At 39.5% G+C, this 24,231-nt stretch overlaps 1 protein-coding gene across 1 annotated transcript in view; it reads left to right on the top strand.

The window, feature by feature from the left end:
* PRKAR2B (protein kinase cAMP-dependent type II regulatory subunit beta) overlaps positions 1-24,231 on the top strand; it is a 75,367-nt gene that overhangs the window by 18,033 nt on the left and 33,103 nt on the right. The window contains exon 2 of the mRNA XM_041474683.1: positions 10,670-10,705. Within this exon, the coding sequence (XP_041330617.1) occupies positions 10,670-10,705 (36 nt within the window). The remainder of the gene's footprint in view (positions 1-10,669; positions 10,706-24,231) is intronic.

Below are 24,231 nucleotides of genomic sequence, written 5' to 3'. Positions count from 1 at the left end.
CTCTATAATTAGGGCATCATCAGTGGTCTTGTGGATGTGGATAGTGGTTCTGACTGTTGGAAGGGGAGGTAGGTGCTTGTGTTACTCAAGCTGAATCTGTATCTGACCTTCTCCTTGGAATCCTGTTGTCGCACACGTGCAGGGCTAGATGAGAGCAGACACTGCCATGGCATCCACAGCCTGTGTTGAAGTGAGTGCACTGCCAGTACCAGCTGTGCTTCATTCATTTGTCCTGAGAATGTTAAGGCCAAATCACAGAGGGTGCTTTGGCCAGCAGCTTCACTGCAATCCCCAGTGGCTGCTTGCAGTGATTCAGCACTGCATATATGGGAAGGCAACCATGAAATATTTTGGATTTTGTCTTTTCTCTTCCCTCCTCTCTCTTCTACCTTTGACTCAAACTCTCAGATCTCTACACTAGTTTTTTGTAGCCCAGGCTTTTGTTGCTGGTGTTGCCCAGGTCTGTACAGGCATTAACTAGAAACAGAAAAACAAACCCCAGAAGTATCCCAAACCGGTTCTCAGAAGCCACACTCAGACCTGTGGGAGCTTGGGGAAGCTGTCAGCCACCAAGTTAAGTGACTTGAGTAGGTGTGTTCCTAGCTGGTGTGAGGATACTGGGACTCGCTGGTTTTGGTGTCGTTTCACTGACTGGTTTGGTTGGCTGCCAGACATTGGACAGTTTGTCTCAGGTGGGAATTATGTTATTTGTAGTCTAACCAGTGGAACATCTGACTAGGAAATGGCAGGTAGACTCTGGGCTGTGAGGTGTTTTGTTAGTCAGTGTGCTGGATTCAAGGAAGCATTATCCTGCCATCAGTATCACCCACAAGCTTCTTCTATGTGGTAGGAGTGAGGACAAGATACTTCTTAAGAGCTTCTCTTTGGCTGTGGCTTTTCTAGTTAGATGCTTATGTTTATTTTGTTTGGTTAGGGTTCTTTTCAATTTTTTTTTCTAAAACAGCCATTCTTTTCATTATATTCAAGCAATAACACTTGCGGTTTGGGCTTTTAAAAATTTTTTTCTTTACAGTCACTGTGCTTTCTGTTGAAGTATATCTCTCAGCCTGTCTCTAAAACCAAGTGTGGAAAATGTGCTTTGCTTCATTATCTGAAAGCTAACAAAATTGTCTATTTTAGATCTGAATAGCTGAGAATTCATTATCATGAATGCAAGAGAAACTCCCTTTAAGTACGTAATGTTCTTAAAATATGCATCAAATCCAAAATCTTAGATTTCACCAGGAAGTGAATAAGCAAGCAATGCAGATTGCAGATTATACATATTCATATACTTCTTCATCAAGGTATTTTGTACCACACATTTCTGCCAAGGCAGTCCTAGGAACCAAGCAGAGTCTTTGTATAAAGTCTTTGCTTTGAAAAGTTTTAATGGTGTTTGCCCATGTAGGATTTGTTGTAATAACCTGATAGCAAAGTGATGAAAACATGAAAAATAGTAGGAAAACCTGAGTCTCAAATGCTTTGAGGCTTTAGATTAAACATGGGTAGTATGAATGTGTATGGGAGAAAGCAGTTATGTTCACCATTGTCAAATGATATAAAATAGATGAGATAATTATAAACTCTACACAAAGGTGCACTCCTTCAGAGAGGAATACTGACATCTTCTCCAGCCCACTTCCATCAGTGAGATTGCAATGTTATTCCTATGTAATAAATATATCTTGTCAAGAGACAAAAGACATAGGCCAAAATTTTGTAAAAAAATAAACCAATCAAACAAACCATACACCCCCCAACAAAGGACCTAAAGCACTGTTATGTAATGGCTAAGGGAAGGAAATCAGGAGAACAAGTCATTCATATAAAATCTTCGGTGCTCTAGTTTTCAGTTTGACAGAAATATTGTTTCAAGGACAGGTACAGATTTTTTTATTTTATGAGATGGTGAACCTGAAGCAATTATGTCAATTTGATCCTTTAGAGGATCCCAGCTGATCTGGGCATTGCTGGTAGAGCTTTGGCAGAATGACCAGTTTTTCTTGTGTTCTGATAGGGAACATGCATACATTAGTATATATGCTCCAGGCAGCAAAATTAGAAAGCAGAAAAGAACATGAAATGGATCTAAATGCCTATGCAGCAGTGTTAGAAAGCAAATAACCACAATATTCTTAAAATAGCTTGTGAAATTTCAAGTGAAAAGAAGCCATTTAGAGTTGGTAAGAAGGTGAGCATTACTGACGTTTTGTGTCAGATTGTTTGGTAGCAATTGTAAGCTGTGTTCTGGCTATAGCAGAATATCCCTTGGAGATGGTAATAAATTAGCAAAGCAGGATGTTACTGCAAATGGTGTTGGGTGTAGTGATCATGTTAAAAAAAACCCCTCCAAACAAACAAACCCCAACCCACTCTGCTAGGGCAGAAATAGGAAATTCAAGTAAAACCAGAATGTATAGGTGGTGACCCCCTGCTGAAGTAGGGCTGCAGGTCTGGGGTCTTGGCCGGGTGGGAAGGACTGGGGCTTTGTAGCCCAGGGCACAGCCTAGGAAGGCTGACGTCCCTCATACATTTATTCCATTGGTATTTTTAGGCTCAGTTTTGCTTTCAAAAGGTATTGTCTCTGACACTTCTAGTTTTCATCATATATCCTGAGTAATCCAGGGTTGAGGGCAGCAAGTGCTCCAAACCAAGATTTCCACACATGTACACATCTTCTGCTTGTACATAGACAAATTCTAACACAAATTAACTTTTTTACCCTGTGGTATTACAGAAGATTGGAAATATTGCTGTAAATTATATATATTTGTTTCTTCTTATCTAGATCACTGATTAGTTTTAATCAGATAATGACCAAGTGTACTGGCCACAAGCAATAACGAGGATGAATTTTAAGGGCAAGCATGCTAAGTAACAGGATACATATTTAGGATAGAAAAACTCATCAACATCTTCACTTTGTTGCTTTAACATGGGACATTAATCTGAAAGAATAGATTTAAAAATTAAAAACAAAAAAAAAATCTTGATCAAGCTGTTTGGGTGGGAAAAGATCAGCATTTGATTCCCAATAATGAGCTGTGACAGCCCATTTCACTGTGTTGGCTCATTGGTCTAACATATCAGGCAGCCATTTAATTTTTTTATTTTCAGTGTTTGTAATTACATACAGCGTCAATTATTCATAAGAGCTGAAATCTCTTTAACTGATGTAAGTAGGAGAGACTTATTTACATCACTTTCAAGGTTCTGAGTTCTGACAGGTTAAATAAACAATTTGCAGAGTAACTCCAGCGGGAGAAAGTCCTGGAGGCAAGAGAAGCCTGAGAAAGGTGGTTGATATTCAAGAATTACCTCCACCAAGCTGAGGAGTGGTGCATCCTAACAAAGGAAGTCGGGTCAAAACGCTAGGAGGCCTCTATGGATGAACAAAGAGCTCCTGGACAAACTCAAACACAAAAAGGAAATCTACAGCCGGTGGAAGCAAGGACAGGTAGCCTCAGAAGAATACAGAGAGATTGTCTGAGCAGCCAGGAGTCAGGTTAGGACAGCTAAAGCCCTGAAAGAATTAAGTCTGATCAGGGATATCAAGGGCAGCAAAGAAAGCTTCTGCAGATGTGTTTGTCATAAAAGTAAGACTAAGGAAAATGTGGGCCTTCTCCAGAAGGAAATGGGAGACCTGATTATCTGTATATGAAGAAGGACAAGGTACCTAACAATTTTTTTGCTTCAGTCTTGGCTGGCAAGTGCTCCAGCCACAGCACCCAAGTTGCAGAAGACTTCAAGTCCCAGAAGGGACTGGGAGAATGAAGAACCACCTGCTGTAGGAGGTCAGTTCAGTATATTCTGAGGAGCCTGAGTGTGCACAGGTTAATGGGACCTGATGAGATGCATCCAAGGGAACTATCCAAGGAAGTGGCTAGGCCACTATCCATCAACTTTGAGAAGTCATGGCAGTCAGTGAAGTTTCACTGACTGGAAAAGGGAAAACATAAGCCCCTTTTCTAAAAATGGAAAAAAACGGGAGACCTGGGGAACTACAGGCTAGTCAGTTGTACCTCAGTAGACACATACAGCGAGATATTCTGGTTTCTGTGTATTTTAATTCTTTCATAGATGTATTGGTGTCTGCAAAGACAGCAATAATTATGTATGTATTTGTTTTGGTACAGATGGTTTTAAAATCTGTAGATGCAATTTTTAGGGCATCCCATGAGATGAAGCCATTTTTTCTTGCCAACATGTACTTTTCTTGCAACAGCCAAATTATTCTCTCTCTTTTTCTCCCAGAAGCACATTAATGCTACCACTATAGTGTTGTTTCTCCCTCATCTTTGGCTTCTCAGTCAGTCCACAGGATTCACAGAAAGCCTGTGGTACCTTCATGCCTCACTGCCTGCATTCTGCTCTGTGTAGGAACGCACGTGTCCATGTGCACTCTGTCTCCCTGGCTACGGAGCAGATTCAACTCCTTAGGGAGCCCTTTCTTCCTGAAGGTGTGTACTTGCAATGCCTTCCAGCAGCACACGTTTCCTTGGACGGAGCCAGATCCCTCTGTGTGCAGATCCTACCCCTTTAGGAGCTGTGGGTGCTCTTCACTGAGGTTAGTCAGAGTTTTGGAGTGGGCTTCAGATATTCTTGAGATGTTAAGCTTTGTTTTTTGGGAAATTTGGTGGCAGTGTTGCTGTCTAACCTGTCAGGTTCTTTGGCTGACTGGTACGTACAGGAAGCACCTGTGGCTGTGATTTACCTTTTCTCTTAGTGTAAAGGCCAAGCCTATGTGCTGCTGTTCTTCCATTTAGTTTTTAATTTAAAAAAAAATCCTCTTCTGAGGCTTACTTGGTGAGGGAAATAATAAAAAATAACTCCTGTATTTCATCACTGAAATATTACCATTGCTGTTAAATTTCCAGATTGAAATACAAATATTTTGAAAGCTGTGCTCTAACTACTGTACTGCCAGGACTGTTTGTCTTTGAGATAATAGCTGTGTATTTGCTGTGCTCATCCCTTCTTCTCATGCCTCACGGTTGTCATAGCCTTTCACAGAGAAAAGACAAGAGCCATCCTCCATAGACCTGGCAACTTCTTTGTCAGAATCATTTCTACAAACTGTCAGTGAGTTTGTCATGCTTTCCTTGAGATTTTGAGAGGTCTTAGTGTGAAAGTACATTAACATAACTGTATTGTCTTGTTGGTCTCAGCCTCTGAAACAGTCATTCTACCTGGATTAATCCTGAACTAAAATGAAAGTTTCCTGCGATGGAGGGAAATTAGAAGGGCTCCAAATTACTGTTCTTATCCATGGTGTCCCAGCCTATCATTGTCCTGGGTAATGGGGAGTTAACTCTTATTTCCTCCATTGGGGACATGAAAACATGAATCTGACTAAAGCATGTATTTTAGAGAGGCATTCATTTAGATTTGATTTTGCTTTTGTTCTGATTAGGTCATTCTACTTAATAATCTGTGAAAGAAAACAAGTGAATATTAACTAGTGTATTATAGGAATGTGATTGCAATAAGCATAATTGAAAATTTTCTGAAGGTTGAGAACTTTGAGAAATACGTAAGCTTGGAACTGAAAAGGTGGAACATATACTGCCCATGATCCTCATCAGTTAAAATTTAGCCTGGGCTTTTGGTGTATATGATGAAAGGACCATAGGTAAATCAAGAATAACTCTACTGAAAACAGTAGAGTTAAATGTAATAAAATTAGACAGTGTGTTGAGAGCAGGTTCTCAGCCTATTGTTCAAATTTGGGCTAGGTTTGACCCACTGACATCAGTGCTGTCCTTGAGAGCTTTAACACAGTTTTGCCCTCAATAGAATAGAAAAAAAATAATTTGGATATGACATTTGTTTCCTAAGTTCACCTGAGGCATTTGCACTTTCCATACAAGGAAGACACATTATGGTGTGGATCTTTCTCTTTGTCTATCCATTAAATAATGCTACTACATTAGCAGTATTCCTGCTTTATAAGTAAGTATGGGGTCTGGGGGACTATGGGCTGCTAACCTGAAGATTTTAAACATGTAATAGCTTAGTTTAATTTTGGAAGGTTTTTTAAAATGTTTTTTATTTTCTTCTTCTTTTTTTTTTTTTTTTTTTTTTTTTGAAAGGGGGTTTAGTCCTTTGCCATATGAAGAAATTGCAGTGGCTAATTGAAAGTGAGGTTTGTGGAAAGTGTTCTAATTTTTACTAACACTGAAGATTAATCAGTAATCCCTTGCCAGCCCTTGTCACTTGGAGCATTTTGGCTTTGTGTGTTTTTTCTGTAAAAGAGCATTACCTGGAGTTGCTGTAAGGGTGGCAGGAGCGTGAGCAGTCTCCCGTTGGCCTCTGTCCCCCCGAGCAGCTGCAGGGAGTGGGGTGTGCTCACCTGGCTTGGGCACACGCAGGGTTCCTGCACTCTGCAGCACACTGGGGATGTGTCTCTGCTGTGGTTTGCAGACCTGCAGGGAGCACCAGTTTACAGGTCTGGCTGTCAGAGTGCTCAGGCATGTCCTTAACAACCCCTGATAGGCAGAGCCTCTTCTTGAATCCCAGGCTTACAGTCCCTCACTTCTTAGCAAGGCTGCATATCTAATGTCTGTGGTGTCTAGCTTCTTATTCCACGTGACATTAATGGCACAAGAATCTCTGACAGTTTCTGAAGCAAAAACATTTAAAGTGTGAGTTTGCAAAGAGACAGCTCAGGCTATCAGAACAGGTTAACCATCTAGAGGATGCCCAGTTAGGATCCTTTCATAGAATCATCTTATCTGTCTTGATTCTCTACAAACCATCCCACAGACTCCCATTTCCTCCTCTACTTACAAAGTTATGCTGCTCTTGATCATTTACCAATTTTTTGTATTTATTTGCTTGATCTGTATTGCCGAAATATTTTAGAAGCTGTACTTCATACAGTTCTCTGAGCAAGGATTTTTAAACATGAATTTCAGTTGCTAACAAGTGACAGATTGTGGAATTCTATCTTATGTAGTGCCAAAAATCAAACTACTGGAATATGTCATATAAGTTTGTGCACTTTCAAATGGTAATTTAATAAAAACTTCATTAGGATACAGACCTCTGTCATTTCTCTCTCATACACACCCATCCCACCCTCTGATAATTTTCCCCCGTGAAGTTTGTAATAGATTTTGGTTGAAAGAAAATACAACATGAAGAGTCACATGCAATATTGGAGTGACATGCTTGTAACCAAGATTCTCTGTGCACAGCTATACGTTCTTTGTTGTGATGCAGCACTCTTTCTGATGCTGCAAAAATATTAAATGTCACTGGACATGTTCTGAATTTATCTGTATGTCTGTTTATGCCTTTTATTGGGAAAAATCCTGCCTTTTGCAAGGGTGAGGTTTTGCAATCAATGAGTTTTGTTCCTTCTGTATTTTGCACAGATTCGTGGGGATGTGTGTGGCACTCGAGTTACTGTGTTATTTTTCTAGCAAGTTGTTTGACTTGAATCATTTGGAGCAAGCAGCCCTCAGCACGATGTCACTATAACCTTTAAGATGAAGTATATTTTTGCTGTAGAGTTGACTTCAATAGCCATGTAGGTATTGCCTCACACCCATTCCCTTCCCACGTTGACTCCTGCCGGAAAGCGGAGCGGTGAGCTGCCGTGCGTCAGCAGTGCTGCATCTGGCCTGTGATTTGGGATGGGGTAACCCTCCCACAAGGCTGCCTGGGTTTCACATTGTGGGGAGCAGTCCTTGGGCAGCCTGCAGAGCCCAAAGGCAGCTGCTCTCTGTTGGGCCTGCATTGAGAGTCCTGAGAACCTGCGTGTGCACATGGCTGAGAGGAGAGAGGGAAGTAGTGTTGGGAAGCAGCTGGAGCAGCAGCAGGGTGGAAATCCCAGTGCCTAAGCACAACTTCTGTGTCTGTGTAGCTTGGGGCTTGAACCTGTGGATTTAAGTACAGTATTCCTGTGTCCTGTGAGTGGGATTTCAAAGCTGCCCTCATATTTCAACCTGGATGCCAAGACTGTCTCCTGGCATCCCTGTCTCTCTGGGTTCCACTTCACTTGAGCTGTGTGAATCAGGTCAGTCATCTCAGTCCAAACCCAAGAGTCAGCCTAACTCAGATCTCAGTAAGGATGGTGGCTAAAAATAGATGTCCAAGGAAGGTGGTAATCACAGGCAGAAAAAGTGGTGTTTCTTCCCTGGGAACCTCTCTGCTGTTCCTGATGCTGTGTGGCTCCAGGAGGAGCATTTAATATCCCTCATTGAATATTTCTGCCATTGATTTGTCCATTTGTTTCTGGGACAAGACTTTCCACTTCTGACATGTTTGAAAGATAATTTAGTATTTGTTTTATGCCTCAAGAAAAATGCATCTTAGACTTTCTTTTGCCCACCTTACAATGCCAGACATGACCTGGTTGACCACTCATCTACTTTGTACTGAAAACACCTAAATTCCTGTAGGACTGATTATTATCTGAGACTTTCTTGTATGCTAATTCTTCCACTTTTCTGGACAACAGAAGTATACTGTGATTTGCTACCAGAAAAATAGAGAGTAGTTCAGCTTGCTTTGTAACAAAGAACTGTGGGTTCTGTTTTTAAATCTCCCAGTAACATATTTGGATGACCTCCATGAAATCCCAGTCTGGGCAGGAAGGCTTTGTCTGATTGCTGCTGAAACACTGATTTTTTGAGCTTCACATAAGCTCAAAAATAATTGCTGATCAAGGTTGTGGCATTCTTGCTCTTTTTTTTTTTTTTTCCGTAACAGTAAATAATTTGTAAAATCTGTTGCACAATAAACTAAGCTTCTTGTAGCCAAATAAAATAGTGAAATTAGAATTATGTAGCTGAAAAAGAACCTTTTTCTTTGACAATCACCTTGTTTCAAATTATTTCAGTTTTGTGCTATATGTTCCTTTTTTTTTTTTTTTTTTTTTTTTTAATGTGCTGAGGTAGCTGTCTAGAGGAGTTAAAGCTTCATATCTACAGATTATATACAGAACTGACAGCCAAAGCCTTCCCTGAGTTTGGGGAAAGCTTCTGAATGGGAGCAAAACATTATTTTATGCTTTCTTGTTAGAAATATGTCAGATTCCAGTTTTTTTTTTTTTCTAATATGAGCACATCTGCTGAGACCTGCTGCAAATTTACTTGCTTGAGGAAACAACTCAGCCGTCTGATGGTGACAGTCATGACTGATGTCCTGAAATGAATTTGGCCCAGAACAGTAGTGACAAAATAAACAGTTTTGAGGAATCAAACAGCCCCCACATTACAAAACAGCAGTTGCATAAAATATGCTGTCTGTTTTGATAAAAATGTGTCTACATTTTTTGTCTTTTTATTTAAAGAAAAATTGTTCGGGGGAATTAGAATTCATGTTTCAAAATAACTTTGCTGGTTTTGTTACTCTTGTGCTCATCTATATAGGCGTTTGGGGGTTTGTAAGAGCTTATTAAACAGAGGTTTCCTTCCTTGTGGCTAGCACTCCAAACCTCTGTAGCTGGGTTTCCCAGTGTATTTTTTTGCCACTTGGACCTGTCACTCCTCTATGTGCTTGTACAAACCATGTGTGACTGTGGTTCAGAAATTGTAGCTTTGCTTATTCCTTTGGTTTTTTGTCTCCAAAGGAATAAGAAGTCAGTTTGCATCTCAGGCTGTTGTTACTGTCTCTTCTGTTTTCTCAGCAATTTTTTTTCTCTTGGCTTAGGTGTTCAAGACATGATGCATAACTCCCATGTAAAATTTAGTGGGATAAAATAAAAAGGTTAATATTTTTCATTTTTCAGTTCTGTGTAAACATGAAGAGCAGTTTTTAAGGTTGAATATTAATAAGCACTGTAAGGGCATACATTTTTAATGTGGCTGCTGCCCACATTTGAAATTAGGTCATTCAGATTTTCTTCTTGCTCTTTATTCCAGCAGTTAATACATCACATGAAAGTAGAGTTCAAGACCAGTGGTTTTTACTAATTAGAAGTCTGAAGGTTTTATTTGGAAGGCAAAACATAAAACTGTCTTTCAATTTTATCTCTAGTAACTCTTGAAGGAGCTGGTAAACCTAGAAATGAAATAGAGGCAAAGCCATGTGTTGTAATTCGTGTTTTGCAGTCTCTCCCAGTTGGAAACAAGGCAGGAGTCTGATTACAAATGTTTGCAGCATGCAGTTGGAGATGTGCCAGGATGGCACTATAAAACATTTGCACTGGGGTTTTGGTGGGGGTTGGCATTGTTACTGACTTACCTAAGGAGTTTTAAAGGTTAGTCAAAGCAAAAGTTGATCTTTTAATGGGATTACAAATTAATCTTTTTCTCTACGGGAGTATCTTTAGTGCCTGATTTCCAATAGGTATATTTTGTAAAAATGAAGTGTATTTTTTACATACCCTGCTTGCATTATTCTTTGCAAGATGCCAATTTCTGTGCACTCATTAAATAATGGAGATGCAGATTTAAATGTTTCACATCCACTCATGAACACCAGTAAGTAACAGTAACTCTTAGAAAGCTGAAAATGGTCTCAAAAGCTTTTTAGTTAGTATGTACCATCTCCTGCAAAGCTACTTAAAAGTTAAAGTGAATGGGTTCCTACAAAGATACAAAAATAATGCTTATCTGGTGTTTGTAGTTGCCACATTTTGAATGAAGTATAACATTGTTATGTTTGAAGCAAGTTAGACTACTACAAAAATAATAAAAATGTTGTTTTCTTTCAGCTCCAGCGGTAAACCGATTCACCAGACGTGCATCAGGTAAGCTGAATGAAATTATATTTGTCTACATAATAGTTGAAACATTATGCTGACAGTGATTGTCCTGTAAAATGTAATATGACATTTGTCAAAGTTCTTGAAAGATGTTGGACTTGGGCTAACCTCTAATTTGTTACCTGCTTCATTGAAAAATGTAGCCAGGTTTCAGGTCACAGAACATGCATGAGCCCTTCTTGTTGCTGTGGAACTTATTAAAAACCTAAGCTTTTTTATAAAACACCCTCTCCCCACTTGAAAATATTTTCAGTTCTAGCAGATCTGAAGGCTGAAAGCAAGAACTAAATGTAATCTGAATGTAAGCAGGGCTACCTTTCTTACTTCACAGACAGCCTGAAACTGCAATTTCGTGATCAGCTGTGCATGAAGAAATGTTCAGCTGTGTTGGAAATCTGACTGTTTTCCAAACCCAGGCTGGTTTGTGTGCATGGTGTGTTGTTGTGCTGTGCAGAGCTGGCAGATCAGCTCTGGAAGCACCATTCCCATGGTGCTGCTGTGTGGCTGTGTTGGGTGTGCACCTGCCTCACCTGGTGCTGGTCTGTGCATTCTTCAAGTTAACTTAGTTCTTGCTGGCTCAGAGGACTCTTTGCCTTATTTCCATTACATGTAATAGATCCCTCCAGGTTAATATTCTTGGCCTTTCCTTATTGTTCTGGTGTGTCATGTCCTTTAGGCTTAATTTTTGAGGGCTTTTTTTTTCTGAATTGTGAGGCCCAGAATCTGGATCTTATTTGAAGTACTCTGAATCTGAAAATGTGGCATAAAAGTCACCATGAAATGTAATGAGACTCATGGCTGACTCATAAGAGTCAGGAGAGCAGGAGATGTGAGCTATTCCTAGTAACTTCAGTATGCCATATTCAGTATAAAATGCTCTTTGTTTTCTACTTCAGGTCATTTTTAATAAATGTATTTCATAATGCAGTAATTCTATCCAGACTTCTAGTTTTGCTGTTTACAACCTCAGTCAGGTAGTCCCTTGTCAATGTAAAAATACTAGTGAAAACCCTCAGGATGACTGAGGAACTGTAGAGAAACAAGGAGGTTTGCAGGATTGGTGCATAGCATATAATAGAATCACACAGTGGTTTGGATTGGAAGGAACCTTAAAGATCACCCAGTGATCCCAGGTTCCACTGTCCCAGCCTCCTCAGAGCCCTGTGCAGCCTGGCCTTGGACACTTCCAGGGATGGGTCAGCCACAGCTGGTCTGGGCAATCTGTGCTAGTGCCTGACCACCTTCACATATGCAGCACAAAGTAAGAAAATGTAATTAATTCCAAATATTCTGATGCTTTAAGTTATGATAATACTTCATGAGGTACTGTAGCTTAAAATGAAAGTAATGATTTGTTAACTGGTGCTCAGCAACAGTGAGCAGGGCTCTATGCAAATGACATTTCATGTTTTAAGGAGAGTGCTGCTGTGACTGATTGATAGCTGACAGTAATGAATGCAGTCCTTCTAACAGATGTGTGATAAGCTTTTGCATTCAGAGAGTTTGTTTGAAAAGCTAGTACTTGCACACAAAAAGCCCCCAATCAGTTATTCTTAGTGTTTATTTAATATTAAATTAACATTTATTTTTAAAAGGAAACTAAAAGCATGTTATAAGTCTGAAATTTTTCTGCAATTATTGGGGAAAATAATTTCTGTGGGGAGTTAATATTTCATGTATTTTGGTCTTGTTGTGGAGAGACAGAACAGTTATCTTATTCAGAATAATGAGTCAGGAGGGGTAGTAAATCAGATGTAAATCATGTGAATACATTTTGAGCTAGAACAAGGAAATGCTGCAGTCCACTATGTGTACTGTTTTATTTAGTGGTAGCTTTAATAGTTAAGAGAAATATTTTTTCAAACAAGAAAGTCTGTGAAAGGTGATAGTTCTTACTTTTCTTCTTAAATGATAAATGATACTGTCAGAGAAGTACAGTACATTTATGAAACTTGATTGTTAAAATATAAAATTAAAATTAAAAACATGAATCAGACTATACTGATAATATAAACATTTCACAGGGTTGTTTGCAGTCCTAACCATATTTTTAAATACCTTGTTTTTAATTGAACAGTTGTCTGTGTAGATTAAGGCAATCAAGACACCTTGCAAGGGGAAAAGCTAGATGGTAGCTGTTGGGTTTGGGTTTTTTTATGCTTGGTAGCTTAATGGCCTTCTGTAGTCAAAGCTGGTTCTCATGTTTAGGAAATGCCATATGTATTATGTAGGCAGACCAAATGAAATGTAGGGTTTTTTTTTTCCTCAAATATGAGCTTCTCCTAATTTTAGGCTGTTTGGCTAAGAGTTATTTTAAAATTTGTAATGTGCAATATTGTAGATTCTTGACTGCTTTTGAAGATTTTCTTCTGGTGAATATTTCTCCAAGCTAGTGGTGAATATTCAGAGATTTCGCTCTAGAATGTGGTTTCATGTTGCAGCTGATTAATGATATTGCAGACTGATTCTGGGGGTGTGTGACTTCAGGGTGCCTTTTTGTCATGCCTCTGCCCATAGGTTCTCTCTACTTCTCTTGCACAGACCTAGGAGTTGTGCTGCCTGAGGATGGATTGATTTAAATAAAACAGAAATACATGAGGTTCTGGTGTGTTGATTTGCATTGGGTTTCCAACATTTCCTCACAGAGAACAGTAATTCTCTACAATGGGTATTTTGATATTTCTGTTACTCTTTGGGTAATGCCTAGTATTTTGCTTGGTTGCATAAGATATAGTTATTTTTCCTAACTGAGCTAGAAATTAGGCACCCAGAGCTTAATTGCTGAAGCACCTACTGAAAATAATACAGCACAGCATTTATTATTTAACAGCTGTTCCTGTTAACATGCTGAGAATGTATTAATGAACTGTCATTGGTATGTAGAGGAAAAAAGCAGAAGTAAGCTAGGATAAATTAGCTGTTCTGGAATTCCAGCTCTTAAAATTTATTGAGCTACCTAATTAGATATCTCTGATGTGTGTTTATTCATATGTATGTGTATATATGCAGTGTGGGCTCTATACATAAAATACACTTATAGTGCTGGTGACAGCTACTCACAGGCTAGTTAATAATGCACTCCATTGTTCTAGGCTATGCACAAAGAATAACAGATATCACACTCTTAAAAAGAGGAGTTTAGTAAGAAGAGGAGATTAAAAATACTGTGTAGAGCTAGAATGAACAATGAGACAGCTGCAAGTAGTTAATCCTTTATTTTTCTTTTCAAATCTGGTGGCACTAAGTTGAAGAGAAAGGAAAACAACTGTTGAGGCGATCAAGAGACTTGGGTGTGGAAAAAAAGGGGAGCATGAAGGGCACCCCTTTGTCCTTCAGATAGGATGTGGGAGGTTCTGTGCAGCCTCATACAGGGGAAAATCTGGGAGCAAGTTTGCCAGAACAATTTATTCTTTTTCTTTGTGTAGGTTGCCAATAGGAAGAAAGTTACAAAATAAGAGTTTTGGTCTGCAGTATCCTGAACCATTGTGTGGACTGTATTAGTCATGCCCAGAGTGGTATTTATATATATATCACTGCTACTTTTCAATTTAATAATTCCTGCAGGAAGCATGGCAATGCATTTAAGAAACATGGTGGATTTTACTGCATTTAGACTACAGGAGTCCTTTTAGTGAAAGAATGGCTAATTGCTTTTTGAAGTTATGGAAGAGCATAGGTGATATCAAATTAAATGGTTAAATATAAACTAGTATTTAGGAAGAGCAAATTGACATTTAGGAAGAGCAAATTGACATTGCTAGCCAAGAATAGAAAATGTCCCTAGGAACAATATTTCACTTGTGATTTTCAATCAACGCAACTATATTGAGTTTTTCTTAAAAAGATTGGCACCCACTTTCCTGTGGCATATTAAAAATTGTCAGAGAAAGGCAGCATACTGAAATGAAGTGCTATTCCCTTTTATAGAGTAAGACAGAAGCTGGGGTTGTACCAAAAATAATGATGTGGAATTAAGTAACTGTAAAGTCCCCTTTGAAATGCTCAGGTAGGATGCAGTGTTGTAGAAGGATATCAAGTGACAGAAGAAAGAAGAATGAAGAACTTTATTGATAAAACAATAATTCCAGTTCTTCAAGAAGAATCACTGGTTCTGCTTCTTCTGAGTGATGAATATTCCCCAAACTCCATTCAAGTGATGTTGGATTCACCTTTGTTCATCACACATGTGTAGTTAATCCCAAATTTGAAATGTCTAATATGTCACATTTCTGAGATCAGCAAGAACACAGCTGACATACAGTGGTATCTAATACTGGAACTCAGTTAGTACTAAGGCTGCCAGTGTCGTGGTGAGGAAAACCAGAAGAAAAGTGCTGTCAGAATATGAGACTGTATCTACAGTGCATGAACAGAGCACAGTAAAGAAGGCATATTGTGCCTTGTCAGGGTCCTCCTTACAATTACCATCTCTGTAACACTCAAATCCTTTGCTGAATAACAATGAGGGTGTGGTTCACTGAGCTGGAGGCACCTTAGAGCCGCTGGATCAGGGAGAATGCTGTGCTTCAGTCTGGTCCTGATTCTGCTTAAAGCACATATGTCATAGAATATCCTAAATTGGCAGGAAAGAACAACTCCTGTCCCAGCACAGGACACCCCAGGAGTCACACCATGTGCCCAAGAGCATTGTCCCAATGCTTTTTGAACTCCATTACATTTGGTGCTATGGTCATTTCCCTGGGGAACCTGTTCCAGTGCCCAACCACCCTCTGGGTGAAGAAGGTTTCCTGATATCCAACCTAAACCTTCCTGGCACAGCTTCATGCTGCTCCTTTGGATCCTGTTAGTGGTCACCTGAATGAAGAGATCAGTGGCTGCCCCTCCCCTTCCCCATGTTAGGGAGCTGTAGAGAGCTGTGGAGGCTCCCCTCAGTCTCCTCCTGGCTGAATAAGTCGAGTGACCTTGTCCACTCCTTGGCTTTCTCCTTCAGACCCTTCACCATCTTCATAGCTCCCCTTTGGAATAATAGCTTTAGATCTTTATTGTGTTAAGACACCCAAAACTGCACACAGGACTCAAGGTGAAGCTGCCCCATTGCAGAGCAGAGCAGGACAATCCCCTCCTTTGCCCAGCCGGTAATGCTGTGCCTGATGCCCCCAGGACACGGGTGGCCCTCCTGGCTGCCAGGGCACTGCTGGCTCTGGCTCTTGGGAGTGAAGAACTGATCTCAGTGATCTGCCCCACAACACTTCTGGGTCTGTGCAAAGTTAGTGATAAAGGCTGTTTCCCTTGCAATCCATAATTAATTGATGCAGCTTCCTTTCTTTAGTTCTTCTAGTATAGATTATTTGCTATTATTTTGCACTTCTGCAAATGAGACAGTCACAGAAACAAGAGTTTAATTTGCTCTTGTTTGCTCTTATACTTTCTGGCAATGTGAGAAAAGTTCCTGTAGAAAAATAAAGTATTAACATAGGCCTAGAGATGCTTAAAGAACATGCACATTTGCCTCCACTCCTAACCACTGTTTTCACTCAGAACATTTGATAAATAACATCATGATGTTAAACTGGGGAGTGTTTGTTCCTGTCCTGTTGTTATCTTGAGAATTGTTGCTTTTGATGCAGATATGAAGAAGAGCCTGTGTTTTTGGAAGCTCTTCTGCCTCCTTCCAGGTTCAGTTGTTTCAGCTGTTCTAGTGACAGATTCCGCCCATTAAACTTTTTCTTCTCTCAGTTGCATTGCATGTATACAAAAAGTCTTCCATACTACAGTGTATAGTTAGACAGTAGTTCAAATTCTTGTTAGAAAGAAAACAAAATTCAGGCTATCTGCATTACTTTAGGAAGTTTTTAAGTGGCTTGTATTCAACTTTCATTTATTCTTCTTTTAAAACTCCAAAACCTGAAGCATAGATTCTAGCAGGTTGTATCGAAGTGTTTTCTTATATATATGATGAGCAGAGGTTGTATATGAATTTTTCAGAGCCCATTGATGGAGCTGAGTTACAGAAACAGGCAAACTGTTGCAAATTAATGCGATGCCAGGTTTTAGATACAGCTGTGTTTAAGCTGTTTTTGTCATAACACTTAAGGCTTAATAAAAGAAGAGATTTTATAGATGCATACTATAAGGCAAAGTTTGAGGTGGTGGAGGAAGGGAAGAAAAAAGGCAGGAAAAGGGGAAAAGGGAGATGGTAGGAATAAGAATGTAAGCCTTGTGTGCTCTGTGATAGGTTGCTATAGAGAGGACTCTCAATATTTGTCCCATGGAGGTGGCAGGGAATGAAGGAAGTAAACAAATAGCGATTGGCCTAATTTTTACACACACAAATATTTATGCTATGCCTTGAGGAAAACTCTTCGACTAAATACTTAGTAAAGCAATAGACTAAACTGCACAGGAATGTTGTGTTATCTCAGAAGTTTTAAAGAAAGGTAACACCTTTTCTTGAAGGAATAGAGGTGTAATTCATATTGCAGCACTGCATAGATGATTTAGATGGATGGTTTAGATGATTTACTGAAGTTTCATCTCTATTTCTGTGTTTGTTTAGATGTCTTTGCAATATCATATTTCTTGACTGCATTTATAAACTGACGAAAATGTGCAGAGTAATAATTTTTAAATTGCACAAGTTGGTAAAGCTCGATAGCAACTGTTTCTTTAGAAAATAGGGGAGTTGTGTATCCCTCTTTATGGGAAATTGTAGTTTTTTCCTGCTGTCTTAGTATAATCTTTGAAAAGCATTCTGCAGTGGTTTTGTAATAAAATTAATCACTGTAGTTTTTTCAGCTATTTGTGCTGGTCTTGTTTCAGACACACGAAACATAAACCAGAGATTGGTGTTGAAATACGAATCAAGTTTGTCTTTAGGGACTGTTGCCCAGCCTGTTTGAGGAAGAGCTCAGACAACCTAGCAAGGTATCAAGTTGATAGACTGACTGAGCAATACCTTTAAATTCATTTTTGTATGTAACTGGTACGTAAGATGGGTATGGGAAGGTGTGTTTACGCATCAAGCCCTACCTGCAGCCAGCAGCGTGGCCTCATCCGTTACACTGTTTGGGAATGGTCCTGTTTGGGATGGTGCCAAAGACCGTGCTGGAGCCTAGTCTGGGTGAGTGAGTGTGGTGGAGGCAGCGGTGTGATGGTTCAGTTCCGAGCTGGAGGGAGAGCTTGGATAATGCTGGTTCCAAGCCAGAGGGAGCGCTTGGATAACGGTGGTTCCGAGCTGGAGGCAGTGGTCAGATAACGCTGGTTCTGCGCTGGGGGCAGGGGTTGGATAATGCTGGTTCTGAGATGCAGGGAGTGGTTGAATAATGCTGGTTTGGAGCTGGAGGCAATGGTTGGATAGTGCCGGTTCCAAGCTGGAGGCAATGGTTGGATAATGCTGGTTCCGAGCTGGAGGCAATGGTTGGATAATGCTGGTTCTGAGCTGGAGGCAATGGTTGGATAGTGCTGGTTCCGAGCTGGAGGCAATGGTTGGATAATGCTGGTTCTGAGCTGGAGGCAATGGTTGGATAGTGCTGGTTCCGAGCTGGAGGCAATGGTTGGATAGTGCTGGTTCTGAGCTGGAGGGAGTGGTTGGATAATGCTGGTTCTGAGCTGGAGGGAGTGGTTGGATAATGCTGGTTCCGAGCTGGAGGGAGTGGTTGGATAATGCTGGTTCCGAGCCGGAGGCAATGGTCAGGGCAACTGCGGTCAAGTTGAGCTCCGTGCTGAGCACTTTTTGCATGTAATTCACTCCCTCTTTCTTGCACACTTTTGTTATTAATATTGTTGCTGTTACTGTTCTTTCCTTACCTTTTTCTGCTTCCAGTAAGTTGCTCTAATCTCAACCCATGATCTTTACATTTTGTGCCTCCAGCTCTCCTCTCCCGCCCACTGTGGGGGGAAGAGAAATAAGTGAATGACACATTGGTTTGGAAAGTCTCAGTGGGAGCACTAAATTCTTAAACCTCAACAGTCATACTGTGTTTTCTGTTTTAACTTGCTTCTAAGTTTGCATTGTTGATATTCTCAGAGATCCAAATAACACATGATCAGAGAAGTTAATAATCTTCCAATGCTTTTATCAGGATGCTCATAACTCGTGATTTTGAAACAAATAAAATAATGGGTTTGGGGTTTTTTTGAATGAGAATATATCCATGTTGCTGAAAGAAAGAGGAAGGACTTCAAAAGAAATTTAGAGCAGGTGTGTATTGATAGTCATTAGTTAATAGTTCTGATCTTTTTTTCTCTAAAATATTTCAGTATATGTGTCTGTGATAATCTCCTCTTTGGTTGCTGTGCTATACTGTTTTTCCACACTTGTGTTAGGTTAGGGAGGTATGCTCCCTCCGCTGTAACTGATAGAGCGTGAATCTGTAGGCTGTTGTATCCACTTACCAGTTTTCCAAAACAATTCCATTCCATCTGTGACTTCATGTGATTTGACCTTCATGCTATAGAAGATTTATTCGGAAGGATAAAGGATGAGTAAGACAAGGCATGTTTTACATAGCAAGTTGTTCAAAATGGAATAACAGTATTTGTTGTATTAATGTGAATACATCCTTAAGGGGTTAAGGTGAATAATTCCTTTTCTTGTTCTAATAACAATTTTGTGTGAAAGTGAAAAAGATTGATTTCTGGTGTCTTCACAATTATTGTGAAGAATTATAATGAGCATGCCAAAATGAAAAATTGCTACAATTTTTCTCTGCTACAATGCCACAATTCACTCATGAGGAAAATTGTATGTATTTATTACATAGAATAGGAAACAGAACTCCATGAGAAAAGAAAGAAAAATGAACTTGTCAGAGGAAATATTAAATGGAAATGTTAAAACTAAACTTGTTTAGTTTTCTTGTTAAACCTGAGATTGCATGGAAACACTAACTCTTTCCCCTCTAGTTACATGAGAAAATAATGAAAATGTGGAGATTCACTTTCAAATAACCAGTCACAGAAGAGGAGCCCCCATCAGCCTAAACTCAAAGCTTCAGTCAGTCTGAAACCATCTTTCATTCTGAACATCAGCTACGCACTGCAACAAAATTGGGAGTTTATATCCTTAACATTGTTTCACATGCAATCTAGTACGTGATGAGTGCATCTTTTAAGGCACACATTCAACGCCTACTTGTCAGCCTTTTCTCTCCTGCTATCACTGCTAGTCTGAGTTTTGGAAATACAGCTTCTGATTGGAGCAGTACTGTAGCAAAACTCTGCTCTCTGAGCTGGGGACTTGGAACACTGAAAGGGCGATGTCCTAAATAATAATTACTATCTAGTCTCTCCTATTCTTGCCAGTGAGCAACAGGAAGAGACATTTTTTTTCTGCTAGCATTGATTTGGGGACTACTTTCACCCCTATTCTCATTGGTCCAGAGCTGAGTGCACTTACTCTTTTGTTCATTTTTTGTTGTCTATCCCATCTTAATAATATATTTACATATAGCAATATATCATCATAGTAATATACTAATATCAAAGGTAGTCATGCAAGGCACAATTTTTTCAGGCATTTTCCTTACTGAGAAGATAAGCACTAATCTTATTCTTTATTGTAGAAAACTGTCCCATTTATGCTATCCATTTAGGAATAAGTTCGTGGGGAATGACAGTCATCAGGAGTTTGGGGTTTAGGCTCAAATAGATGAAGGCAAAGAATTAGCAAACAGCAGACAAAAATGTGTGTGTATGTATTGATAAAGAACATAGCAGAAATGTCTCCCTACATAATGCTTACCTACTGTTCTGCAGGATTTTTAGGCGTATCACAGAATCATATTTTCTCATGGGTAGTGTGAAGGAATGTTTCAAATGTGAAATAGCTAAGAAGGAAAAAGAGAAATACTTACGCCTACTGTGTGGCATAATTACACTGAAAAAGATGAGATCCTAATCTAAAAGATCTTCTTGAGGTGTGCTCCTGGGATCAGTTTGTTCGTGAGTAATTACAGCAGAGAATCTAAATTGTCATTGTGGTTCAGTAGTGCCCAACGACATGAATATGTTATTGCATGTTGGTGACAACTGTACGTTTTGTTAATTGAATTTCTTAGCTGAGCAAGTCAAACCGTGTAGGAAGAACAAGTATGGAGTGCCCCATAGCTCATCCTAATATGTATGGGCCTTATTAGACTTACACAGTTGGCTTCTTTAATATGCCATCCAGGAAACTGGTCTGTTGCAAGAATGAGGAAGGGAAAGAGGTACAGTTCTTATGGGTCAGTTCAAGAAACACAGTCCACGTGCAAAAAAATACTAAAATACTGTTGGAGAACTGTGGTCACGCAGCTGTCACGGTAGCAAAGCAGAGGCAGGAGCAGCACAGTGTGACAATAGCTGATACACTGGGTTAGCAAGGGCCTGCAAGAGAGGAGTAGGAAGCCTATGCTTGATGCAGTCAAAAAGAACAATTAACTGGGATTTCATATCCTTTGTGGTACGCCTACCACCAAGTGCCCAGCAGCAGTGCGTGTTGGGTGTGAGACACCCTCACTGCCTGCACTGTGCACATTCCCATCTCTGCAGAAAACCTGCCCTGAAAGGAAGATTAAGACATGTGATGGTACAAAAGCTGTGCTGTATAAAGGAGACAAAGACTGCCTGCTCTTACAGGCTGCTTTGCTGCAGTCTGACACAAATGTTAGCTATGTGTAACTCCATGCTAGCACTCTATCAGCATGTACCTGCTGATGCAATCGTGCAGCTCATGGTATCCTCACACCTGACTCTGCAGCCAGTTGCTTAAAACCTTCTGCACAGAACTTGACTGTGGAATGGTCAAGAAACTGCAGATTTAAAGTTAAAAGCAACAGGAATAATTGAATTCCTGTAGATGCTCTGGCCCCCACATCAATGGAATATTACTGTCACCTAACATAGAACAAAAATCTGTCCTGAGAAATTTACATATAAATCACTTAGTTGAATGGCACACAACCTTATGGTTTATGTTTTCCAGCTTTTTTTAATTAGGTAAATCTAGCAAAATATAGTGTGTAACTGTTGATGAACAGATAAGTGGAACATGGACATGATGTTCATGATTTTGTTAAAAACAGTATTAATTTGGAAAAAATATATGACAGTAGATGCAACCTAAGTAATGGTATTTGCTATACTTGCCTAAAACCCATAAGCCATTTTTTCATATACTATCATTCATTTATGTGTTCTGACTTTGCAAGTAGAATTTCTTGCATGTTTTCTTTCTGAGTAGACCTTGTGCAGACAAAATCTTGGGTGCCTACTGGCTTTCTTTTCAGTTGTGGTGATGATTTCCCAAATTATTTTTTAATTTTTTAAAATTTATTTTGGTGATCCAGCTGAGGGGAAAAAAATTGAAATTGTGATAGAGTGCACTGACGCTTGTTTGAAATGCTTGCAAGTTTTTCAAGAGTGTGCTGACTAATCGTGCAGCTCATGGTATCCTCACACCTGACTCTGCAGCCAGTTGCTTAAAACCTTCTGCACAGAACTTGACTGTGGAATGGTCAAGAAACTGCAGATTTAAAGTTAAAAGCAACAGGAATAATTGAATTCCTGTAGATGCTCTGGCCCCCACATCAATGGAATATTACTGTCACCTAACATAGAACAAAAATCTGTCCTGAGAAATTTACATATAAATCACTTAGTTGAATGGCACACAACCTTATGGTTTATGTTTTCCAGCTTTTTTTAATTAGGTAAATCTAGCAAAATATAGTGTGTAACTGTTGATGAACAGATAAGTGGAACATGGACATGATGTTCATGATTTTGTTAAAAACAGTATTAATTTGGAAAAAATATATGACAGTAGATGCAACCTAAGTAATGGTATTTGCTATACTTGCCTAAAACCCATAAGCCATTTTTTCATATACTATCATTCATTTATGTGTTCTGACTTTGCAAGTAGAATTTCTTGCATGTTTTCTTTCTGAGTAGACCTTGTGCAGACAAAATCTTGGGTGCCTACTGGCTTTCTTTTCAGTTGTGGTGATGATTTCCCAAATTATTTTTTAATTTTTTAAAATTTATTTTGGTGATCCAGCTGAGGGGAAAAAAATTGAAATTGTGATAGAGTGCACTGACGCTTGTTTGAAATGCTTGCAAGTTTTTCAAGAGTGTGCTGACTTTACTTTCCACACACACACAAAAAAAAAAATATTATCAAATTACAGAATGTTTTTATTCTATTAAAAAACTCTTTTCTCCTGTACTTGGTACTGTCAAGGACACACTAGTGTTCAGTTTTGGGCCTCTCACTACAACAAAGACATGGAAGTGCTGGAGGGAGTCCAGAGAAGGGCAACCCAGCTGGGGAAGGGTCTGGAGCACAAGCCCTACAAGGAGCAGCTGAAGGAGCTGGGGGTGTTCAGCCTGGTGAGAAGGAGGCACAGGGGAGACCTTGTTGCTTCTACAATTGCCTGAAAGGAGGCTGTGGGGGTCAATGTCTTCTCCCAGGTAACAAATGACGAGGAGAAATGAGCTTCACTTGCACCAGGGGAGGTGTTCATTGGATATTGGGAAAAATGTATTCCCCTAAGCAGTGATGAAGCATTGGAACAGGCTGCCCTGGGAAGTGATGGAGTCCCTATCCCTGTAAGTGTTCAAAGAATGAATTGATGTGGAACACTGATATGTTTAGTGGGTATGGTGGTGTTAGGTCAAAGGTTGGACTTGATGATCTTGTAGATCTTTTCCAACCTTAATGATTCTATGATTCTTTAGGTAACTGGACTTATATAATTTTGATTACTGAAAAATACCAATAATACCCATAATTCTGGCATACCCATATGTTTCTGGCAAATAATTCTTAGGATATACTATTTTGTGGTTCACCTCTGACCATAATGTCATTCTTATTTGGAGTTGCGGGAAGTTTTTTCAATATCTGTGACATTTTCAAAGCTGAAGCAAAATCAGTTTCAACATTGGGTGAGTTTTAGTTTAAGAACTGTATATGTGACAAAATAGCTTCAAAATTTATCATTAAAAGCTTTACATTAAGGTTGAATTATTAAGCAGAAAAAAACCCTCTACACCAAAAGTTATAATTGACTGATCGTGAGTTATCTTTTCTATCATGAATTTTTAGACCTTTGTATTCCAGACTATGCCTTATTTTTTACAAGCACTAAATATGTCCCATCAATTTGAATGAGAAAGGAGGTGCTCAGCTGGATGGAGGTTGAGGTGGCAAGTAGTCGTATTGTGCAAGAGAGGAAGCAAATTTCAGGGGCATTTCTATTCATTTCACACTTCTCATGCAGGGCTCTTTAATCAAAACACAACACGACTGAGGGATCATTTGCAAAGGCATTATTTATATGAGCGACTGGGATTGTCTCTATTTATAGACTGGTTGCAATCACATCCAACTACTGGGTTTCTTAGTGCATTTATCATACGAGTGGTGCCAGCAGGAACTCTTTATTTACTTCCTTATGCTGCCATTTTTAATGAATACTTCTTTTTATAAAACTTCTCTATTTTTCTTTCTGGTGGTGGTTTCATGACTGCAAAGTTAAAACTACCACCGTCCTTCCTTCCTGAGG

Source organism: Pyrgilauda ruficollis, unplaced genomic scaffold, assembly GCF_017590135.1.
Source record: "Pyrgilauda ruficollis isolate IOZ18807 unplaced genomic scaffold, ASM1759013v1 scaffold33, whole genome shotgun sequence".
Lineage (NCBI taxonomy): Eukaryota > Metazoa > Chordata > Aves > Passeriformes > Passeridae > Pyrgilauda > Pyrgilauda ruficollis.
The sequence above is the reverse complement of the archived record's forward strand: the minus strand, read 5'-3'. Positions and strand labels throughout refer to the sequence as shown.